This window comes from Gambusia affinis, linkage group LG04 (assembly GCF_019740435.1).
Source record: "Gambusia affinis linkage group LG04, SWU_Gaff_1.0, whole genome shotgun sequence".
Classification (NCBI taxonomy): Eukaryota; Metazoa; Chordata; class Actinopteri; order Cyprinodontiformes; family Poeciliidae; genus Gambusia; species Gambusia affinis.
Window position 1 is genome coordinate 29,047,792 of NC_057871.1, and position 14,825 is coordinate 29,062,616.

At 41.4% G+C, this 14,825-nt stretch overlaps 1 protein-coding gene across 6 annotated transcripts in view; it reads right to left on the reverse strand.

Moving 5' to 3' along the window:
• The window catches only part of LOC122830401 (LIM and calponin homology domains-containing protein 1-like), a 37,020-nt gene that overhangs the window by 3,466 nt on the left and 18,729 nt on the right, over positions 1-14,825 (reverse strand). For 3 of the 6 annotated variants that reach the window (XM_044115727.1, XM_044115728.1, XM_044115732.1), the window contains 13 exons: positions 13,614-13,856; positions 11,192-11,440; positions 9,330-9,665; positions 8,891-9,208; positions 7,312-7,611; positions 7,063-7,098; positions 5,611-5,740; positions 5,367-5,524; positions 3,567-4,188; positions 2,538-2,831; positions 775-865; positions 669-694; positions 349-462 (listed from right to left, as the gene is read on the reverse strand). In XM_044115727.1, the coding sequence (XP_043971662.1) occupies positions 349-462; positions 669-694; positions 775-865; positions 2,538-2,831; positions 3,567-4,188; positions 5,367-5,524; positions 5,611-5,740; positions 7,063-7,098; positions 7,312-7,611; positions 8,891-9,208; positions 9,330-9,665; positions 11,192-11,440; positions 13,614-13,856 (2,917 nt within the window). The remainder of the gene's footprint in view (positions 1-348; positions 463-668; positions 695-774; positions 866-2,537; positions 2,832-3,566; positions 4,189-5,366; positions 5,525-5,610; positions 5,741-7,062; positions 7,099-7,311; positions 7,612-8,890; positions 9,209-9,329; positions 9,666-11,191; positions 11,441-13,613; positions 13,857-14,825) is intronic. The other 3 variants (XM_044115730.1, XM_044115729.1, XM_044115733.1) reach the window with 3 other exon arrangements.

A 14,825-nucleotide genomic window follows, 5' to 3' on the forward strand; every position in this document is an offset into this window, starting at 1 on the left:
TCTTGTACAAAGACGTTTTAGAGCCATTGTGGATAGAAATTTCTGCCAAGAACCTCAAATTTTCTAGAAAAAGAATTGTAAGTCTTTGAACACCAAAAGTTGAAATTTTCCAAGAAAAAACTAAGAAATTTAGAAATTAATCTCAGAAATGTTTTAGAAACAACTTGGAACTTTCTGAGTGTCAAAATTCAAAAATGTTTAGGTTTTGAAACACAGAAGATGTCCAAAAGTAAAAAATTACAATCACTGCACCCTATAAAAAAGCCCCACTAAAAGACCAATATGAGTTTTGACAGATCCATCCAGAACATCGTTTCTCTCCAGATATACAACCTCACGCTGCAGTACCTGTAGGAGGCGCTCCTGCTCCTGCTGCCAGCTTTCCAAGCGCTTACGCTCCTCATTGGGGTCCCAGACCCAGTGATTAACACGTTTAGCCAAGTTCAACATGGGGGTCTCAATCTGACCAGACCCAACCAACAAGCACGCCAACACAAAAAGAAAAACACACATGTATACGAAGCAAAAGGGACAGAAAGAGAGGAAAGGTGAGGACACAAGTCTGACTACAGCGACCACTGGAGACGAAAGGTCAGGATGGGGTCAAATCTGAGGATGGAGGAGAAACAGAAAGGAAGAGACGAAGCTGAAAACGTAGAGATACTTACAGTCACGCTGCTTTCCTCCAGGCCCTCTGTGGAAAGACGAACATGTTAAACATCCTGACTGCTGGAGGAAACAGGACAAAGTTTTCAAGATGGCTGACAGATTTACCAGAGACACTGGGAGAGTATTCTGGTAAACCGCTGGGTGATTGGACAGGCTGATGATCCCCTTTCTCTGTTGGCATCTCAGTGGCTCCATCCTGAGGGTTACATTTAAAATCAATAAGCTATTAAAGCCAAAAGGCTGTCTCCAGATATTTGCCTCTATCAGAAAGTGAAGCAACAACAGTGAAAGACTAGAGAACTATGACAGCGTATTAGGGCCATTGTACATGAAAAAAAGAGTAAATTTCCACCAAAAACTTCAGAAATTTTAAAAGTAATCTCAAACATTTTCTAGAAAAAACAAGGACATTTTTGAGTTTGTTCTACATTTTTCAGTAGAACATTTCTGAGAATAATCTCAAAAGTTTTTCCAACTTTTTTTCTGAAAATTGTTTGGTATTAATCTAAAAGATTCTGAGTTTTTTGGCAGAAATGTACTCCATTTTTCCCCATCTCCAATGGCCCTGGCACACTGTCATTCTAAAACACTTCCTGACCATTGTGGTGATCTTTTCAACGTGCTGTTCTTGCTGAGGTCGCTGTTTTCTGTTCATGTAAATGTCTGTTAAAATATCCAAATAGAAACCAGACACTTGTTTTACATCACAAACTCTCCCGGGGAAGAAATTAAAGTGATATAACAACAGATCTATGTTTTCTACTGTGCAGTTTCTCACATGCTAACATACTGAAGCTAAAAGCTAACTAAGAGGTGGAGGAAACAGCTGAGTCTACAGGACCCCTGACCTACAGGAGGCTGGAAAGTATTCCGCCTCCTCTGTGTTCCTTCTGCTTTTCTTTCCTTATATCATGGAATTTAAATGTTTTGTTCATTTTGACTGAACTACATATTAAACCAGCTCAGAGTTTTTTAGTGCCTTGCAGAAACATTTATACCCTCTGAACCTTTAACCTTGTTTTTCTTTCTAGCACAAGCTGATACTGATCCAAACTGACTGAAGACTTTTCTTTTTTAAACGCAGACGTAAACATACTGAATTACTAATTTATTTGAAAACGTCTTCACTAGTGCATCACATTTAAATACACCGGTAGCTTCATAAGTTTGGTCAAACATATAAAAACAACTTTAATTTACTCAGTCAATGCAATTAGGAGGAGAACAGTCAATGTAAAATAAATAATAAAAACTGAAACTGACAAAATCAAAAAGTTGACTACCTTAGTGAAAAATAAACTGCAGCAAACTTTTTTCCAAAAGATTCAGAAAGAACAATTAGGAATTTTAAATATAATGTAATAATAAAACATGATGTCAGTCAGAGCTCGAAGTATAGAATAAGACTGAACAGATCTGCCCTCATGGATCAGACACATTATCATCGATACCCCATCTAGAATATTTTTCAATACCGGGACTGATTCAGATATTAATGTCTGATCTCTAATCTAAAGGCTTGGACAAATTTCCACCTGGGATTGGGTTGCACTTAGTCACTCTGTGGGTCATAAGTTCTGGGGTCATCTGTAGTGTTTGTTTTCAGTCTTGGTTACGTCTGACCAAATCATGTTCTTCTCCTTGGTTGCTGTACTCAGAATATGATGAGATATAACTTTCTGGCCCTCAGAAACAACACAAAGTCACTTGTTGGTTTTATCGCTGTAAAATAAACCACTGACCACTTTAATGCTAACTTTGACAATAAATTGTGTTGAAGCTTTGTTTCTGCCTCCAACTTATTAAAACATATTCAACAGTCTACTTTAAATTGTAAAACTGTAGAAAAAGCGTGATCATGAAACTACCTGAGCGTCGTCTTGGACGTCCGGGTGGAGCGGCTCCACGTGGGTCTTTGTAAGTTCTGTCACGATGGTGGTGGTGATGATGCAGTTTCGGCCTGCAATCAGGGAGCTGATGGCGGAGCCTGAAGTTGGGGCTGGCCTTTCGGTCAGTGGAGGCTCCGGCTGCTCTGCACTGTCCTCTGGGGGATCCGGTTCCTGTGCGTGCTGGGAGGAAACGGCTGGGTTTTCCTGTAGAGGGTCCGGAAGGGAAGCGAAGTCCTCAGCCGTCTCTCCGTTCAGCCGCACCGACCCGTCCAGCTGACAGGAAACAGAACAGCAGTTAGCATTTACACAGTGCATCTTTTAAATAAGCAGTTAATTTTATGCTAAAAATATTTGTAAAAAAACATGTTCATTACAGGTTATTACTTCTTTTATGAAAGGTCATAAATGTCGAACCAAAGCTCCCACGTTTCAGATCTTTATTTATAACAATTTATATTGATAATTACTGATTAGATTTGGGTTTTAAGTATGTGAAATTTTTCCAAACCTTTCCGTTTCATCCAGTTTTCACTCCACATTGTTTTTTACTTTTAAGTAGTTATGAAGCACAGTAACAAAACCTGAAACTGCTGCCGCACTAGTTACTCAACAGGTTGCTGAGCTAAAGCCTTTCTTCTGCCTACATCTCCCAGATGTATATTGATATAGATTTAATGTCCAGCCCTGCTGTAAATCCAACTGAACAGATAATTTTTTTAATGTTCTATCATTTAGTTGATCTGGATGTTCGGTGGGACTTGGTGGAAAATAAAATCGTCATTTTATCAAAATCAGAAAACTGATGGTCTTCAATCAAACTCCAACGATGCTAAAATTGTTTCCCTTACCAACGTGTTTGCTTTTCTGTCGAGTTGTGCAAAATCAGTCTCACATTAAGGGTGAAAAAGGTATTAAAGTAATTCACTAGCATCTCATTTTTATGTCAAAAACATATTGCCACAGTCCTGAGATTCACAGGATGAGATGACGGAAATGCAGGGCTCCTACCTGTTGGACCTCCACATGTTTGTGTTCAGGAGGAGAACAGCTGGGCGGGCAGTAGGGCTTGGCCGCCAACAGGGGGAGCGGTCTGGAGGGTGCAGATGGAAGGGAAGGGAGTTTGTGTTTGAGTTGAGGTTCAGCAGCAGGTTCAGTGGGGGGCTGAGGGGCTCCTGGGTCTTGCTGATTCTTATGCTCGTCATGAGGGTCTGTCAGGTGGGAGTGGGGCTCAGGAAGCTGTTCCGACTGGAGCTTCTCACTGTGTGAGTTTGTGTCTTGGAGTTGGAGGGCATCTGGTGCAGAAGAGCTGCTGAGGTTCACACCAGACTGATGTTTCTCATGACAGTCCTCTGTCTGTCCACAGCGTTCCTGTTCGGTGAGACTGTCTGTGTCCTGCTGGTTTGGATGCTCCAGCCTCTCTGACTCATCGGCGCCTGACGTCTGGCTGTGCTCCTGCTCTGTCTGGTTCAGGAACTGGTTAGGTTTGTTAGTGCTTCTGGGCAGCTTCAGGCTGTCCAGAGTTGCATCGCTGATGGTGAAGCGGAGGGCGTAGCGCTGTAAAACCAAAGCTGCCTCCTCTGGAGTCGCTGCCTGTCTGTATGCTTCACACAGCTCAGCTTCCCTACGTTCTCTGAAAAACAGGAACCAAGACAATTTAAAGGGGCAGTATTATGTGTTTTCCAGGCACATAGTGTCATTTTATAGCACAATCATGTTCCTAATTCTGCAGTTGTTATAAAAAGGCTGTTTATATAAAATAAGACTTACTAAGTTTTTAACTTTGTAATTTAAAGCATTAAAACTAGGTCCCTGTCTCTTTAAGAAACTCCTACTCTTTCTGAGACTCCCCCTTCAGGAAGTCATCACAACATGGCTCCTTCATTAACCCTTTAACAATGTTTTTACCAGCATTTCTCTGAGAAGTAGTTCCTATAAAGAGCTCAGCAGATGCTCAGTTCCACCAGCTGTTCGCTAATTGCTGCTGGCTAGTTTGAAGGAGCTGAATGGGGGAGCAATAAGGGAGCATTGCTCGGAAACTGCAGCTTTGAAGAGGAGCTTTGTCCTCAAAGGTGGTGCTATATCCACACAGGCATTTTGCACAATTGAATGGTTACCATGGAGATTAAAGAATTTCTCAAATATACATGAATGAGTCAAGGCAACACTCCAGCAGTGTTTCTGATGAGGGAATAAGATTAGAACATGAAGTGAATCTTAAAGAATTCAATTGTACAGAATTACTGCCCCTGAGTGGGTAAAGAACCCACAAATTGAACTCAAGTAAGAGTAGCACCACTCCAGCACATTTTTACTCAAATAAAAGTAACAAAAGTATTTGGTTAAAAGGTGACCCGATTTCTGAGTAACTAATCAGAGCATCTGATTTGATATTTACATATCATGTCATCCGACAGACAAAAATGTAAAGTTATGTCCAAATTCTGGTATTTTAAAATGGAAAAAACACATTAATTATATAATAATAGATTCAGTCAGTGCTTTTCAAAGTAAAAACAAAACCTAGGTAGAAAATAACAATAGAAAAACAAAGCCTGAGCACAAACAAGAAGTCTTACTTTTTTATCTGATGCATTCTTTGTTTTTCCATCATTCACTGCAGTTACTCACAGTGGATAGAGTATCCAGAAATTTTACTTAAGTAAGAGTAAAATGTACAGTGTAGTAAAGCTACTCTTCAATGCACATTTTTTTCCAAAATGTTACTTAAGTTTATGTAACTAGTTGCTACCCAACTCTGGCTGTAAATGTGCTACTCTCATGTTTAAGGCAAAACTATCTTACACTTACTTTTCCTCCACAATCTCCTTGTAAGTCTTAATGCTCTTCCTCTTATTGCAGTCCACTCCGTTCCCCTTCATCCTTTTCTCCATCCTCTTCCTCTCCTCCTCCTTTTTAATCAGCTCCTGTGACGCGCTGCGGCGGCGGTTCTTCCAGCGGGCCAGGTCCTGAGACAAAAGTTCACAGCGCCTGTCAGTTTCAGTCTGCTGAACGCTACCTAACGTACGCCGTTTCAGGACCAGAAGAGCCTCACATCTTGCCACTGGTCCTCCTCTTCCACGAAAGCGTTGCACTGCTGGTGCATGCGTTCATATCGCGACGGGCTCAGCGAAGGGAAATGTCCCGCCTCGTCCTCGTTGGCCATGTCTCCCATACTCACACTCCTGGAAATGGAAAATAAAAAAATAAAAAACACTGAGGATTTTGTCTGACAAAAATCACACGTGTTGGTTTTTCTTGTGCTGCACACAGTTTGGAGCGATGTGTAGCGTGCGATGATAAACAATATGCAGTCCAAAGCAGCAGGCAAAACAAAACAATGTACTGATCAACAGAAACGACTGGCAAACCCCCCCCCCAAAAAACAAAAACAAAACAGCAAGACATATTTGAAGGAATTTACTGATTTCAACCTGATAATCAGAATCACCTTCAGGTTTAGAAATGTATAAAACACCAAGTTACAAAAAAAATTTTTCTTTGGGAAAGTTGTCTATGTTCTTTCAACTGAATTAGGACTATTTTCCACAGCTGAATCCAAAAATGACATTCTTTTTTCTCAATCAGGTCAGGTTTTTATTCTAATGTCATTTAGAGAAATTTGATACTCTGACTGAATCGATGACATTTTTGTGACATTATCAGTTCATTTCCGTTAATATTTCTCATCCAAAAAAAGTTTTAGGAGAAAAAATAGTTTTGTAACAGTGTATAAAATAAATGTTATAACATTATAACATTTATTTTATACACTCTGTTGGATTTCTGTAAATTGAATAATAAGGGTAAGTACATGTAAATTGAGCATTAAAATTCTCCGTCTCTTTTCTGTCCTGATGGAATCTCTCCTCCGGCTCATCACTCAGTGATCCAGATTATCAGGAAAACGATGCATAAGTGAGAACAAGTCATGCATTTTGATACTCATGTTGCTCCACAGTTCAGAAAATTGACCTGATTGCTCAAAGCCGATGTGATATTTTAATTCAGCAGACCACCATGACCCAAAACAGTTGAAAAATCCCAGACAATTTTTTTTCTGTTGACCAGTGTGATCCATCCGTCTGTCATTCAACTGTTTCTACTGCATTTCCATTGACCATAAAATCACGCAAATTGAAATGACATAGTGTTTTGTCCATTGGCAGATTTTTTCACTTATAAGGAATTACTGACTTAAGACAAGCTTCTATATCTTGCTGAAAAGTTCCTTGCATGTTAGTTTTGTCTTATTTCAACAGCACCGAGGTATTTGCACAAGAAACTTGAGGAAAATTACTACAGACCTTGTGTTTTGAATCAATGAATCAAACATTGTGGCCCAGCGGCAGCAATGCACAGTGAAATGTGAACAGTGGTGAACATGGTTCCAGCACGTTTGGGTGTTGCAAACAGTCTTTGCAGTTTGTTAACCAACACGTTGACATGCAGGCCATGCATATGTCACCATGCAGGACATCAGTGAGAGCGAGTCGGTGAAACTTACTCATTGTCTAAGAGAAAAGCAACTCGTCGGCTCACCCTATAACAGCAGCAGAAGGGAGAGTTTGAGGATAACAGGAAGGCACGCCTCAAAGAAGAAGGTATGGAAGGTGAAAATGAGACAAAGTTCAATTGTTTCTATCATTGATATGAAGACATTACGAGCCGAGCAGAGAGAGAGCAGCTGTGATGTCAGTGCTACTGTCCTGTTGGTCAAATCAGAGAAAAATGAAAAATCAAACATTACTCTCACATGATTGGAGGAAGCTCATCCTCCAGCCAGCATGGTTTCTTTTCCCGCCTCATCTTCCCATCCTCGCTTTTCTCCTCCTCTCTTCCCACCTCCACCTGCTCCTCCACCCTCCAGGTGTGAGGCGAGGGAGGACAGGGAGGATTGGGAAGACGTGTGAGTGAGGAGGAGGAAGAAGAGGAAGGTCCGATCGCATCGATAACAGCTGCATCAGGAACCTGCCTCCCCGCCAGCCCAGGAAACGTCGGGCTGGACGGGGCTTTGAAAGGCGGAGCTTCAAGTTCCGCTACCATGGCAACACAGCTGTTGAAACAACGATCCAATGACAGAGCCAGGATTAACAGGAAACGCATCGACACTCATCTGAACTGCTACCACAAAAACTGCCAGTTGATCGCCTTGTAGGAAAAGTTCACTCTGATTTTAAATCATTGTCTTCTAATTTGTTTTGGCAAACTGGACCTTTCTGTGCTTTTAGCAAGTAAAATCATTTGTTTGATTCTGACTAAAATACGGCAATGAAAACAATAGGAGATTTGAAAATTAGTTGTTAACTAAAATAATGTTCAACTTTACCCTGTCAATAATTACACTGTTTTAATAAAAGAACAAAAGTTAATTCAAATCTAACCAAATCAAATGAAAAAGATGTTGTTCCTTTCTATTGTCAGCACGTGCATGCTGTGGAGAAGAGATTGCTTCAAAGGCAAATGATTCAACAGAACCAGGAGCAAAAATACAACCCATTGTAACAACCAAATGTACAGAGGAGGATTAGGGCCACTGAAAAAAATAATCAGACTTTTCACATAATGCTGAGTTTAATCTCCAAATCCTGACTTTAATCCTCTGACAACAGAAAAATGTATTATGAGGAAAAATCTGAATTCTTAGAGTATTGTTAGAATTCAGAGGGGAAAAAGTCAAAATCCTGAAAAAAAGTCAGAATTCTTGTTTTTGTGTGTGGCCATAATCCTCTTCCATGCTCCTGGTCTTCACTGTTTTATACTATGATTTGGACTAAATTTCCACTGAATTTGCCAGATTGGATATAATTAAATTAAGTTTTCAACCCATTGTAACAACAATGGGTTGTTGTTACAATGTCTAATATTGAATTGAATATTAGCATATTCAGTTCAGTCAAGAACTAATTTATTTAATTCATACAAATAACCAATCAAATAATCACAGACGTGTTAAACCGCATCGTGAGCAGAGTGAACTTATCCTTCATTTTGATTCAGTTCTGAAACATTAAACCCAGACAGTTTCACACTGAACTGAAACCCAGCAGCCAGAGTCATGCCAACCAACACCAGAGTTAGTGATCCAACAGCTGAAGAGCAGAACCATGTTAGAATTGAAAAGAGATCATAGTTTCCATTAATGCAGCTAATCAGACATCAACTATCAAACACTCCTGCAGCAAACCAGAACCAGTCCGTTCATTCAGAAATCACCAGGAAACCTTCTGATGTTTCCCTTCAACACACCACACTTGCTCTGTCAGGTATTCTAGTTTTAACTGCAGCGGGTTAGAAACACACCGGCCGTGTCTTCATTCCATCTCAGGAAATACCTTCCTCCGTCCATGTCTGCTCTGAGTTTGGATCTGTTGCCTGACTGCTTCCCTGCAGTCTCTGAACTGATGTTGCGTCTGACCGACCCAGGGACCGGCAAGAACTGATTGAAGCCCTGATTTCCTCTGAAGACGGCCGCTTTCTGGAATGTCCCGCTCCTCCGAGCCACCATGTCGTCTCTGTCCAGATCGGGGATGCTCTTGTCTCTATCGGACTCATCGGGTTCGCCTTCAGTTTGGGTCGTTGCTCTGATCACTGCAGGCTTCAGTGAGCGGTGAGGCGTTTCTTCTGGGATTCTGGGCTGCTGGCTGGCCGCTCTAAAGCAGAACAGTCTGAACTGAAGTAACTAAACACCAATGATGAAGAAGCAGGCAACACCATTCCGGTTTACGGCTTCAGCACCCTGCTAAGCACGGCAAGCATTCATTTTCAGCCCACCTGGTGCCGATGAGCCCTTCCTTGTTGCTAGGAGGCGCAGCATCAGCGGCAACCTCCCCTCGGCTGCTCCACCCAGACCCGGGTGGAGGCAGGAAACGCCTGAAATCTGCTGAGCCAGCTGTTTGGTTTAGGAAAGCACCTGTCCTCCTGGCCATCATGTCATCCTTCTGAAGGTCGGGGATCCGCTCCTCTTCCTCCTCTTCGTCTTCTGCCTGTGCTCTCTGCTCATACAGAGCAAAACGAGCGTCTATCTCGGCGGCAGTAGGGGTGGGTTCGGCGGTCCAGGGTCGGTGTTCCGCAGGGGGAGGGGAGGCTGCACATCCATCCATGACAACACTATGGTATACAGCAGCAGAGATGGGTGACTGACCCACAAACTGTTGCAACGATTCGCATAACACGCAAAGCACCAGATTAAGAGGAGAGCAGGAAGCTGAATAAATAATAATAATATGTTCTGCTTCTCCAAATTATAAAAAATTACCTAAAAGTGGAAAAAAAAAAGTCCAAGACATGATACATCTCCTAGAGCTGACTGCAACTCTGATAGGGATTTAAATGATGTTTGAGGTTAATAATTAAGCATATTCCTTCTGGAAATATCCATGCACACACCTTAAAAGCTTGGTCTGAGACTGAGAGATAATTAAGATGGTTAAATAAGGTAGCATTTATTGTTATTGTGATTCAGCGGCTTGTTTACACGACACTGGAGTTTCTTACACAGTGTTACACCACATTCTGTGACCACCGTATTGTGATCGTAAAAGGCAACACTAAGCTACGCCAAAACCAGCCTAAAACATGCAGGGTGCCAGCCCCCGAGCAGCAGATGAATGAAGCACTGAAGCCTCAATGACGTTTGGACACCCCCTGAATATTTACAATCACATCTTTCAATGTATTTGGGGGAGGGGGGAGAATTGTGCATTTAAAATAACTGTTGCATCATTTTAGCCATTTAAACCTGGAGCATGTAACTTTTATAGAACGTCACTATGTGTATATGAGACAGATAACCTGTAAAACAATCAATCTCCCTGTGCTGCTATTGTCGTCTCAAGAAAACAACTGATCCCGCTCATAAACAACCAATTAGAGTCAGGTGGAGGGTCTTAGTCAATCTCGTGAATGTGCTACTAAATGTGCTAACGGTGGAGAAACAACTTACTGTTACAGGAAAATTGTTTATCTGCCACCGATGCTAGTCATGGCCTTAGCACTCACACAAAGGTTAGTTAGACATGCTAGCAAACTAGCCTAGCATGCTAGTCAGCCAAGCTAGGCTAACTAGCATGGCTGACGCATGGGAAGAAGCTCCATTGTAGCACACTCTCTGCAGAGAGCAGAGTGCCAACATGATTGACAGCGCTAAGACTCGCCTCTTGGCTCTGATTGGTTGATTCAATCACATCACTGGGAGAAGGCCGAGGAGCTTGATTTTTTCCATATTATCTTTCTCATACCCTACTCTCACAACATAGTGACTATTTTAACAAATGCATAAATATATATATATATATATATTTATAAAAGTATATATTTTTATACTGCTGCTTTAATTAAGACCCATCAGATGCCTGATTCTTCTTGTAGTTCTGCATGCATTTGTGCAGCTTTGTTTCCTACTGAAACTACAAACAGATCAATGCAACGCAGACCAATTCAGAAGTGCTTTCAAACTACATGAGGTAGTGAAGGGAAATTTGCCATTAGGACTCTGAAACATGACGCAAAGAGGGTAAAAAGCAGTGTCCTGACTACCTACTCCATGAGTAAAGCAACAGAAAGGGGCCAGTGCTGCTCAGAGCGATGCAGGCTGCTCTGGGTTTGGGCCTCGTCATGTTTGGCCTCGTCCGTACCTGCGATCCCCCTCTGAAAGCTGGAAGCCCAGGTCAACGGTAGTCATGGCTACCGTTGCTTTGGACTGGAGTCGTCTAAGCGACTCCGGCTCCTCCCCTCCTGACTTGAGTGCCTCTGTCGGCTGCTCGATCTCAGTCAGACCCCCAAAGGTCACAACTCTGCCATGACCTCGTCCAGCCTTTGCTGATCCGCTGATTCCGTAAGTTCTCTGTAGACAAGCCTGACACACGGGGGCTGGCCTATCCTCACTGTAGATGCGGTCTCACAAGTTAAGAGAAGGAAACACACGCATACACACACATACACAGAGGTACAGGAAGCAGATGGAGACAGGGCGGAGGAGAAATCATGGAAAAGAAGATCAGACGTTGACGATAAAAGCTTGATGAGGTTGAAATGTTTAGTTAGACGGGAAGCAGTGGGCGAACGGAGGAGGACAGAGCGTGGGGTTTTCTGTTTGGATCACTTCAGCACACACTTGAACACACTTCGCATTTCTCTTTTCCACTATTAAGTAGCTGCATGTTCCTCCTCACTGCTGGTCGTCCAGAGCACAAAACACCCCTTTATCCTGTTCCTCATGTCGCAATGAGATCAGCACGGAGACAGAAATAAGGCCGGAACAGTGCTCTCTGTCACACACACACACACACACAAACACGCACACACACGCCAGCCAATTCCCTGCTCCTTTTAATGTCAGTTGACCAAGCAGTGAAAATCTCCAATGATAAATAAAATGTAGTTTAGAAAGTTCAAACTTCTGAATGTGTTTCTTTAATGATTACTAACTACATGTTTGGGGTGTAAACAAGACACTGCAGTGGTTATCTTGGGATTAATCATTTCTGTTGATTGATATTGACACCGATGAACAGATGTACAACGCATTACGATGTTGGTTTGATAGGGGTTTTCTCTGGGGGGAAAAGGAAACCGGAAAATGTTGCAATTCTTCATCAACTGGAAGAAACAAACTAAAGGTGTGAAAACGCCCTCCGTCTCCCCTGACCTAACGTCCAATTACTCTACATGTTTACAGTTGTGATGGTAGATGATACAGAAACGGTTTTCTCCATCCATGTGATGGTTGTTATGGAAACTTTGCCTCTCAGCATGCCGGTTTTTGCTGCTGTTCTTTGAGATGTGCTCCTCCCTCACTGCCTCCTCTCTGTGCATTGTGGGAAGATGAATTTGAGTCATTGTAAAACCTCCACAGGTTCCACAGGTTTTAAACTTTGATTTTTATTTTTAGGTGAGTAGCTATTGTCTTGCTGCCATTTCCTGATTCAGAAAGATGAGTGCACATCTATCTTACAATAAAGGTAAAAAACAGCAAATCAATCATCCAACCAATAAAAACGGTTGACACAAACTATTGTTTGGATTTTTCTAAAATGTTCAGTAAGTTATTAAAGTTCACTAGCAAACAATTGATCAATTTTAAGGCTTGGCTAAGAGTGGAGAGTCTGTATCTATATGTAGCTATCAGATACTCTAACTCACATTCAAGACACTCACACTATTATAGATTTCACTTTGCATTCATTTACTGAAGCATTAGCTATTTTTAAAGATAATTTAACACACACATACACACACTCACACATGGTACAGTCATGTGAAAAAAGAACACCCTACAGCATATTTAAGATCACTTTAACAACTCTGCAAAGTTCAAATTATATGCTAAAAGTAGGCTTAATAAACCTTCAAACATTGTCATAGGATCAACAGCAGTTACTGTCTGGAATAATGTTGTTAGGGAAGAGGACTCTAAATTATTCAGAATTATTTAGATACTAAAGCAGAGGAAATATTGGGTATAAACAAAACAGAGCACTCCAGGAAAAGAAGCATGGAGGTCAAAGTTTCATGGCTTGTCTGGACCTGGATGGCTCATCATCATACGACCCACCGTGAATCTCAGCAGGTATCAGAATAGAGCACCGAATCATACCAGGACATCCAGCCAGGACTTCCTGAAAAGTCCTGGACCAATCCAAGCCCACATCTTGATCTCCTTGAGAAACCTTTCAAACATCTCTCAGCTGTAAGTGAGAAGTGGGTCAGACTTTCCTCAGGTTGAAGTTAGAGATGGTGAAAGACTACGAGAAGTGTCCAAGAAGGGGTAGACTATGTATTAGGGGGATAGAGTGTCCTACATTATTTCTTATCAAACACATAAAGTGGTATCATGTGTCTGGTGAGTAAGAAATAATATTTTTTACAATGGTTACCTGTGATTAATCACTTTCTTTAATTGAGACAAACAAAAGAAGGACTAAATTTTGATGTGTTTGTGAACGTTTCTTTTGAAAAATAGATCTTTTTTGGTGGGGTGTCCTAACTTTTTCACCTGACAGTACATCCCTGACATACAGCACTGAACTACTCTCATACAGGCAGTGTGTTTGGCACCTTGGTTCAGTCATCCTGAGCCTCTCCCACTTCTGTACATCAGCCGGACTCATGAAGGAGGAAACAAAGCTCATTGGTCCGTCCCTCTGAGGGAGGGGCCTGCTTTGGCCCCGCCTACGAGCCAGGTCATCTCTCTGCTTATTTGGCATCGTCTTATCTTTTTCATCTTCTCCCTCATCATCCTCTTCCTTCAGGGAGGGGTTGTCTTTACGGGTTATGATGTCACAAACCGCTTTCTTTTCGCTGTAAAATCCATAGCCACAGGCGATAAGCGGGGAAATGTTATCCATCAGAGTTAAGCATATGTCAACCACCGATATATGTTACTAGACTGGACATTATGTGACTAATGTGCCACATGTGCCACGGGTCCGCCATTACTATGTATTGAGTCAGAAAAATCAGTGATTGAGGAAAATAAAACAGTAATGCAAAGAATCTTAAAAAGGGACCTAATGTTTTCCTTTTAATTGTCAACACAATGATAACTAGATAACCAGGCACAAGGGAATCCTATTTTACAGGTCAAGAAAAAGTTTTAATTTAAAAAAATATGGAAAAGTGGGAAGTAAGTGAGCTTTGCTAGTCATACTAGCTTGACTTTAGGGTCCAGATACAATAACAAGTCGCTGACTAGTTATGCTAGCTTAACATGTACCTGTGCTGTGCAGTTTGGTGTTGTTTTGGTCCAGTTAACAGAAAAATGAGGTGACCAACACACCTACTCTCTGACAGACAATCAGGAGAAGAGGGGATTTTTTAGATGTTAGCAGAATGTAGACAAAATTCTGCACACATTTGTGATGGAAACGCAACTGTAGAGACAGAGAAAAGGCAGAATGCAAGTGGTTTATAGTTGTTTTACACCTGTCTATCTGTATTATTCTCCATTGTTGTGGTGTGCTGGAGCTGCTGTAATTGCTAAATGTTCAATAAACAACAAAAAGCTGGACTAAGAGCCTTGTTTGTTTGTTGAAGGTGGCAATAGCCATTACAATCATCAAGTAGGATGAAATATTTCATAAATAATAGGAACCATAGTTTGGGAAATTTTTACAAACTATGGCTCCCTCAGCAGCAAATTAAATTATTGACCAATATAAAAGAGAAATCTGCTTAGTCCTCCCTCGCATCTTAACAGAAACTAAACTTTTGATAGATTTATTTATCAAGGGTGAATACATTTTTTGCATATCAAACATATTTCACAGA